Here is a 9,177-nt window from a genome sequence, read left to right as displayed (position 1 = left end):
GCAATAACCCCAGCTAGCTCCCTCAACACCCTGGGGTGGAGATCATCCGGACCCGCTGACTTGAACGCGTCCAGCCCCTCCAGAAGCTCTCTAACCCGGTCCTCCCCAACCTGAGGTCTGAAGGCAATCCCCTCGAGTCCGGCTTCTATCACAGCAGGGAAGTCCCGGTCCCTGCACAAGAAAACGGAGGTGAAGAATTGGTTAAAGAGGTCCGCTTTCTCAAATCAGAAGGCTCACCGTACACCCTACGACCGCCACTGGGAGTGCCAATAGTTCTACTAGTTCAGAAGAGGATAGGAAACCAGTAGCTCAAGACAAAATGGAAGTACTTTTATGCCAGATCTGTACTGAAAATTTACTGTGCCAAACAGCAGTGCCATCTGTATGGGATACTCCAGCATGGATATGCTTATTAGACTTCCTACATATTAATCAGCCTGATGCTAATGAGGGTGCTGCCACCTGGCACAGCTTCATCGACATTCAATATCACCCAGGAGCCATTTAGAAACTCTGGGCACATCCACACGAGACATTTACTGCAGAGCTGCCTAAATTAGTTCTGCAGTAAAGTCTCTGTGTCTACACGTGCGGCCCTATTAGGCTGCAGTAAACTAATTAACTCCACCGTAGGTTAGTACTATTCTACAGCAGCATTCATTATTGAGCAGCAACTCACGTGTAGACACTGATGGGACTGGATGGGGCACAAGGATGCTTCTGTGTGAGGGCTGCCTGCCAGTGAGCTCCGCACTGGAGCACCCTCGTGCCCCAACCAGCCCGTCCACAGCACACCGAGCCAGGTCGGAGCACCCTCGTGCCCCAACCAGCCCTTCCACAGCACACCAAGCCAGGTCGGAGCACCCTTGTACCCCAACCAGCCCCACCACAGCACACCAAGCCAGGTTGGAGCACCCTCATGCCCCAACCAGCCCATCTACAGCACACCAAGTTAGGTCGGAGCAGCCCCAGGCTGACAGACTGATCCCTTGAACCCCTGCCAGCCAAGGCTGCTCCAACCTGGCTCAGTGCACTGCAGTCCTGAGCACACATATAAATGCAGCACCCGGGAGCCATAAACTCCAGCACAATATGTGCCAGAGTTTATTGTGTTCAATTAACTTCACATGTAGATGTGCACTCTGTGCCTCTAGATGTCCCCCACCAATACCCCTCACCACGACTGACTGTGCAATCCTGGCAGCTATAACCTGCCACGCAAGCTACAAAACAGGAGCCACCAGTGGGTCTGTGACTCAGCTGCCTTCCGGTGTATGCCGACTACAGAGCAGCTATTCCTGGACTACTGTGCATCAAGGCTTGATGCTTGTAGTTTTAACAGAGTGAGAGCAGAGGCAGAGAGGGTTCGACGGTGGGGACTGGCTTCTTGTATACAAAGAGCAGTAGAAGCTGCTATGGCTGATTTAGTCTTAGTGTGTACGCTCCAATATGGCTTAACTTAAGTTGACTCAGTTAAGTCAACTTAGTTGAGTCACTAAGTCGACTCAGGATGTATGTACACACCCCTTGTGCCTGACGCCTATTGGCCACTTAGACCTGGATGGATTCAGCGCTTCAGCCCTCCAGATTCTCCAGCCACTTCAGTCTCATTCCCCTCAGAATCCATCTGTCTGTGGTTTCCCAGTTACATCCTGCTGTGACAGCAGAGAAGTAAAGCAGTGAACACAGGCTTAAAGGATTCTCACATGCAAGCACATAAAAATTTTACTCGGAAACCACAAGGGAGCTAGAGATCTATGAAAAATAATCCCCTGAGCACAGTCCCTTTATTGTCCCCACTCACCCTGCAAGTCCTGGGTTGATCCAAGTCCTTAAGCTAAGGGACCAAGCCTGCAGAATAAACCCCCTTGCTTACCCAAAGTATTCCCCCTTTTGAAAACAGTGCTGGGCCCTTCTCTTGCTCCAGCATTTCTACTGAGGAAGTTAACTTGACCAAAAATACCAAACACACTCCAGCACCTGTGCCCATGGGGTAGAACCACACTGGTTGTGTAAATGATCCCAACAATCCCCTGTGATTCACAGTATTTCATCTCTAAAATTAAAAAAACAAAACAAAACTCAGAGTAATTTCGTAACAGCAGACAGGAAAGCTCAGAAAACACTCAGCCCAGACCCAATAACAACTTGTCTGCCTAGGATTAGTCACCTGCACTTAGATGTCATGCCTCAAGGGAAACATGATGAATTAGAAGTATACAGGCCAGGCCCTGACTTGGAGATTTTTCCGCCATCAAAGGTGTTTTGATGATGACACGACCTCTCCGAAAGAGCTGGATATTAATGGTTGTGACATACTGGTGCTGCTGAGTAATTATGGAAAACACTAGTTACCCTCCCAACACTCTTCACACATCTCCTGCCCCCCTTCTGCTAGGAACTGCATAATACTGGCTTCCCAGAAAAGGCTTCAAGGGACACTTGAAGCTTCAAGACTTCTCCCATTTTCCGCTGGCACGGCTGGTCCCTCTGTACTTGGCTCCCGGCCCTTGATGCCCTACATAGAGCTGGCTCCCTATGACAGCGAGGAGGTGGGCAAGAGAAGACAAGACAAGACAAGACAAGGGTGGTAACAGTGATGGGAAGTGAACTGGGGGAGGAGAGAGGGTTAGAAGGGGAAAAAGAAAGGACAGGAAGAAATAGAAGAGAAAACAAACTCAAAGGATGGGTCATAAAAAGGGGCAAAAGTCAAAGGTCTGCCCAAGCTGAACTGGCCATCTAGCTCATGGGGCTAAGATATATATAGCCAGTGTGCCATGTGACACGCATCATGCCCAGGCTCTGCCTATATGACTGGGTACTGATCGATAATGATCTATTGGAGGGCAGCCTCTGGAGCCCTGGTGAGATGCAGGAACTGCTCTACCTCGATGCTCCAGAAGGAGGAGGAGACCCAGAAATTAAAAATAAAGAAAAAAAACTGAGAAGTAGGGAGGAAAAACATATAACGAGGAGTCATAGCAGAAGACAAAGGATGAGCAGAAGAAAACAGGAAAGGGACAAGGCCCTTGGGCAACAAATTTGGCATTAAGTCAATCCTAGGAATAAGGATTTCCAAGCAAAAGAGGTAAAAGCCACTGCTCTTCACTAAAGTCATAGGTGGGGAAAAAAAGTCCCTGACCCCTCCCTATTCATGAGAAATGCTACCGAATTTCAACACACACAGTCCAAGCACTCCCTCAACGGCCCCGATTTCTGAGGCCCAGACCACTGCCAGCCAATGCAGCTGCAAGCTGCCACAAACATCACGTCGGCATAAAGCAGCTCAGCTTTTCTAAGCTGATTGGAGGCTGTAAGTAGATAATGCACTCACAAGACAAGCAAAACTGTGTTAAAACCCAGTTACAATTTGGCTGAGAGGAGAAGTTAACCAGACGGGTCTTTGTGTCCATCGCACTCTTCGCTGGGCACCGGGTTAAAAAAGAGAGAGAGAGAGAGAAATGCCTGCATGGTGCACACCAATCAATGTGTCTTCCAGCTTCCATCTCATCCCCCTCCTCATTTATCATTTGTCCTGTGGTATCATCTATGAGTTACAGCCATGAAGTCCTCTGTTCTTCCTCTTGAGAGAGAGAGCTAAACAATTCTGCAAATGACAACCCAGGAACCTGATGCATATGAAGAAGAGGTGAGAAGTAACAGCAGAGAATGACAAAGAGGGCTGTCACCATATAAATACACTGACCAAGTTCAGAACTGACCACACTTCCTAAACTTGCCTGTGGAAAGTTATATTTTTGCTTCCAGTGATGGCAAGGAGATGCACACAAAAATCTGAAAGTATAGACATGTTACAGAGACCTGCACAAAAACACAAAGCCTGGCAAGTCACCACACAAAGGTCCAACCTCAAGGAGCACAATGAGGTACTATGAGAGCAGGACTTCATCTGGGATGTTTTGAGATCTTCTAAGAGACTTGGAGCTACTCAGGAAACTATTCCTACCTGCAGAAGGCATCAAAGGGTACATGGGACCTCATTTATAGGGTCACAGGAACGGAGGGCTGGAAGGCATCTCACGAACTCACCTAGGCAAGCACCCTACGCAAGGCAGGATTCTTCAGCCAGGTTTCTAACTAAATCAGCCACGTGTCTGTCCAACCTGCAGCTGAGGAGGCTAACTGAAGTTACAAGGGTTAAAAGAGAACCTCAGGGATCTGAAAGGCACCAAGCATGTCACACACACCCTGCTTTCAGGATTGCTCTATGTGCCACCACTGATACAGCCACTGTTTGCTCAGAGTGGCTTTAAGGGATGCTACAAGACAGCCCAACATAAAATCTCACCAACCAAAATAGAGAGAGAGATCCAAAACTGATGCTGCATCCCCACCTTCCAACCCAGCTGCCCCTTTTAATTATGAAATTAAAGCAAGAACATGCAAACCACCCAGCACAGGAAAGCCAACAGGACCAAATATAGCAAAAACACATAAAAGCTGAAAGTCATGTGCCATGCTAAGTCAGTTTGCATGTTAACAGACATACTCTCCTCCACATATTATGCAAGCGCAAAGAGTCCCAAAGCCACAGGCACAGTGCACGCTATCCTATGTATCCATCACTGAATGTGTGGGGGTTTTGTACATCCACATTTTCTCAGTTTGATTTTTCAACAGTTCACAGTGATTTCATACTTTTCATTCTACCACATGCACAGAGACAAACCCAGGATTTGCTGTTCTGAATCTGCACAAAGCCTTCCCTGTTACAATACCACATCTGTAAGAGAGGCCAGCACGCAAAGCTTCAGAGAAAACTGAATTACCCCCATACTGGAACATTAAGCTCTAACATGAGTATGGGAAGGTTGCCTCCTATCCTAGTCAATTAAGAGTTGGCTTATGTCCTAAACCACAAGTGCTGATTTCCCAGGAAAGTAGCTGAACATTTTTGCTACGGATAAATGCGAAATCCTGTCATGACTCCTCACCACTGGGATCATTAATTATGCATTGCATGAGAGATAACAATCTTTACATTTGTTATTCTTTTACTAAGAAGATAAATTTACCCAATTTAGCTTTTCTAGACCCTTCACATTTTCTGCACATGTCTGAAAACCAAGTTGTCCTCTTCTATTTTCTTCTTTCCAAATACTTCTATACTGCTAATTATTTTTATTTCCCTTTGCTAGACATCTTCTGTTACTTTTATCTTTGAGACAGGCTGAGTATTCAAACTGATAGCATACCTTTTCCATCTCATGTCATTGGTTGCAGTGTTTTCAGTCTTCTATCTTTAATTCCAGACTAATTTTATTTGCTTTTTGACCATTAGTACCTAGCAGGGTTTACATACTATCAGACCTCTGGCTGGACTGAGCATTTATAAGGGTTTAGTGCCTCAACTGCTGGTTGGGCTTTCCCCAGATCATAATGTTATGTCTCAATCTTGCTTTACTGCCAACTAAGCTAAGTAGCAACAGTCTACAGCAAATGACTGAGACTTGCTGGAAGTTGATCATCATACTGATTATGAAAAAAGGTGGAAAGACTGTTTACTTTTAACAGCCATCTGATCCAGAAGCAGTGAGGCCAGTTAACAGTAATTAGATTAAGTAGATGATATACTGTTTAAAGATATTTCAAGGCACTGGTGTTTTTCTACTGCCTCTGAGTCCTCCAAATTTCAGAACCATCAGGCAGCTAAAGATTTCAGACAAACGTACCATCTGACAAGGCTGCTAAATACCAACCTCGTTGTATAAATCACTGAATTCTTCAACCACATCTTTCGGGATCCTTTGCCCATTGTTGGTAAGATGATAAGCCACCCCATTCTTGGAGTAGAGACTGATGCGGCCAACACTTCTCTCACCATCAGTAGTTTCTTCAAGTAACCCATTATCTTCTGCTAGATGATAGACTGGGTTTCCATGTGAACCATGGATCCACGTAGCTCCCAGTTCAAAAGTGGCGTGCCCTGAAGCGGAATAAGTCAGTTAGAATGGTAAACTGATCCAGCAAAAAAATGTGTGCACACCCAACATATAAAGGCCAGTAAGCACAGCAAAGAAGCCGCATTTGCCCTGCAATGCCCCTCCCCTGCCAACTATCATAGAAGCAGTGCTTTCACTTAGGACCAGGTTTTACAACTGCTCTTTCACCCTCAGTCTCCATGAAGGAAGTGTCAAAAATAGGGGACAAATCACAACTGGGGAGCTCCCTAAAGAAAATCCAATGTGAACGATATCAATAGCCTAATGCAGTTATTCTCAACCAGTGCTATAGCACCCTGAGGTGCTGTAACATTCTTTTAAGGGTGTATTAGCACTGCTGGTATAAAAACATCTACACACAAGTCACGAGATAAGCCCAGAGATGTCAAATAGGAATCCAGTGCCAAAAAACCATTCTGATCTGCTGCACTCTTTTCGAGTTCCTTGCAACAAAAGAATTGCTCTAGTACTTGTCTGTAGTCAAAAACCCGAGTGAAAACTAAAAGCCGGCATTTTCTGAGGGGTGCCTTGAGTCTAAAAAGGTTGAGAACTACTGGCCTAACAGTTTAGGCACAATGCAAGGTCACTGGCTCAGTCTTAACTTAGCCACTGGTTCAGTGCATGTCACTACCTCAGTTTGCCCACCTATGAAATGGAGACAGTATTAATTTACCTACTGCAAAGCTGCTTGGGAAATCTCCAGTGTTTAATATCTTCAAAAGTGATGTACATATTTTTGGTATCTCGGTGAGTGGTGCAACAGTAAGATTGTGTGGTGTCTACTATCACTGCTAGAGTTGACACCATCAGAGGCTGTATTGATCATTTCTGTGGTACTAGGTATACACTGGTAAAGCATGGAGGGAAAGAAAAAAAGAGTGGCATGTCAACCTGCACTGTAGCACTGCAAAGAGAGCTTCAAAGACTACTCACATCACCATGGAACGGATCAGAAAAGAACTACATTGAGAGAGAGTAAAATGGTCAGTTGGCCACTTGAAGCCTTCAAACTTAGAATTTATTTTGAGAGAAGGTGATTATTGTTCAAGTATAAAGGAAAGAGGAATCTGTATCCCTAAAGCAGAGGACTGTCGGGGGCGGGGGGTGGAAATGAGACTACCATGTAATGGCAGACTCGACCAGATTATTTTCACTAGCTGGAAAGCCTTGCCCTGCAATGACAGACCCGTGTTACTTAAAAAAAGGACACAGACTCTCTGAAATACATAAAAGCATGGGCATTTCCAAAAAGTGGAACCAGGACATATTGAATTATTTGTGCCTTTGAAGAATACAAGAAGTTTCTTCAAGAAGATGTGGTATTGGGTTAAAAAAAATTCAGTTTTCATTACTGCATTTCTGTTTGGACAAAGCAGACTGATCGGCCAGATTCAGAAGTCCCTCTAGCTATGTCTAACCACTCCTGAGGTCAAGTTCTCCTGTATTAAGCGGATGCTCCAGTGTTCAGGCTGATGATACTGGTGGAGGTTTAATAGTTAAAAACAAGCACCACTTCCACTGGAATCTATATTCAGTTTCTCAGAGTGTTTCTTTTTGTAGTTGGATTCTGTAGAAGTTCATGGCTCCCAAATTTAGTTTTAGTGAATAATGGGCACTGTTGGGTCAAATTTATGTCACTGTTAAATCCATGCGCTGCTGCAACATCCAATAGGTTACATGGACATCTTACCTGGATTAACAGGTATGTTCTTCCCTATCAGCCACAGCGTGCTTGATCGTGTAAGAACTGTGCTTACCACATAAAAAACCCATCACATGGCAATTCAAAGCATGCTAATATTTACTGTGGGTGTGCTGTAAGAAGCAATGCTATGCTGTACGAATGAGTCATTATTTCAAAGCAAAGCCCCAGACATTTGGTCTAAGTAAAGAACCATTTATTTTTAAGTTCAGTGCTGATTGTTCTGGCAGACGTTATACTCCAAGGCCCTGAATATGCAATGACCTACACGTGTGCATAACCTTAAGCATTTACAGGAATCAGGACCCCAATGTGAAAATATTTATTGCACTGCAGTGCACCCACTGAGCACCCAGCCTAGTGGAAAATCAGGGCTGCACAGTAGTAAATGGTGTAGACGCTCATAAATATTTCAGGTTTAACTGGCATCCTGGTACTGGCACTCTTCCTACAGTCCACAGCATACCACATCAGCAGCAAAAGGAGTAATATTTAGGTCACATTCTGCTCTAATTAAACAAGGATCATTCAGCAGTATCCCCACTGATTTCCAAACAGAATCTGATTCCTAGTTAAATAAAACAGCTGCTTATTTAAAGAAATACAAATATCTAACAAGTTCCTACTTCTCTGCACTTGGAGGCATTTATTTCGTTGTCAAATTACATGCAAAGGAGGAGAGCCATTTCTTCTTAGTGTTTTCCATAGGAGCAGTTATGTGGAATGCGATTAAATACAGGGAACTAAAAATAGCCTCGCTCACCTGTATATTTAGAAACTCATTAACCAACATTACTCCAAGAAGATAAGCCAGAGTCATCCTGGAGTAAGTCGCATGATAAATTATCTAAAAAGAAAGTGTTAATCACATTCTTTAACAGGTAAAACCCCAATTTAGTTCAAGGGCCCTTCAGGGCTTGAAAAAAACAAAAAACCCCAATGCTAATCTCATCTGAATTAGTAATTGAATAGAAAAAAGTCCCCATAAAAAGCGCCTGTTGCACTCATTCATAAAAGTTTAGGCTGCACAATTATTCTCTGGGCATCATGTCAAGTAGCAGCACAGTGAACTATAGATATATAAAATCGTATTTACCCAAATCCACGGGAAGCCAAGCAGTCTGTCCCCTGCCCCTTGATCCCCCACCTGCACCCCCTGGCACCTGCCCCACAGCCACTTGCCCCCCAAAGCCTGCCCCCCCAGGCACTCGTTCCTTCTCCTCCCACCTCCTCCCCCAGCCACTTACCCTATGCAGCAGCTACAGCTTCCTCCAGCTCAGGGCCAGAGCCAGAGCTGCAGCAGCTCCGCTGCCATTGTGTGGCCTCCTGCACGCTCCCCCAGGCCACACACCACGCAATCTACTCCACCCCGCACCACATGATGTTCCCTGCGCTCCTCCCACCCCACACTGTGCAGTCTCCCGTGGCCCAGGGCTGGAGCCAGAGCCGCAGCAGCTGTTGGCCCCAGGCCATACCCCAATCCAAGACAAGGTTTCTTTCCCCCCACCCCAC

The 9,177-nt window shown here is 45.4% G+C and overlaps 1 protein-coding gene across 4 annotated transcripts in view; it reads right to left on the bottom strand.

Moving 5' to 3' along the window:
- The window catches only part of SMOX (spermine oxidase), an 86,533-nt gene that overhangs the window by 30,108 nt on the left and 47,248 nt on the right, over window positions 1-9,177 (bottom strand). For 3 of the 4 annotated variants that reach the window (XM_019526302.1, XM_019526305.1, XM_019526303.1), the window contains one exon: window positions 5,721-5,947. In XM_019526302.1, coding sequence (XP_019381847.1) covers window positions 5,721-5,947 — 227 coding nt within the window. Of the gene's footprint in view, window positions 1-5,720; window positions 5,948-6,640; window positions 6,797-9,177 lie in introns of those variants that run through there. The other variant, XM_019526304.1, reaches the window with a different exon arrangement.

The sequence above is a fragment of the Gavialis gangeticus genome, unplaced genomic scaffold (genome assembly GCF_001723915.1).
Source record: "Gavialis gangeticus isolate Ggan-Ray unplaced genomic scaffold, GavGan_comp1, whole genome shotgun sequence".
In the NCBI taxonomy this organism is placed as follows: Eukaryota; Metazoa; Chordata; order Crocodylia; family Gavialidae; genus Gavialis; species Gavialis gangeticus.
The sequence above is the reverse complement of the archived record's forward strand: the minus strand, read 5'-3'. Positions and strand labels throughout refer to the sequence as shown.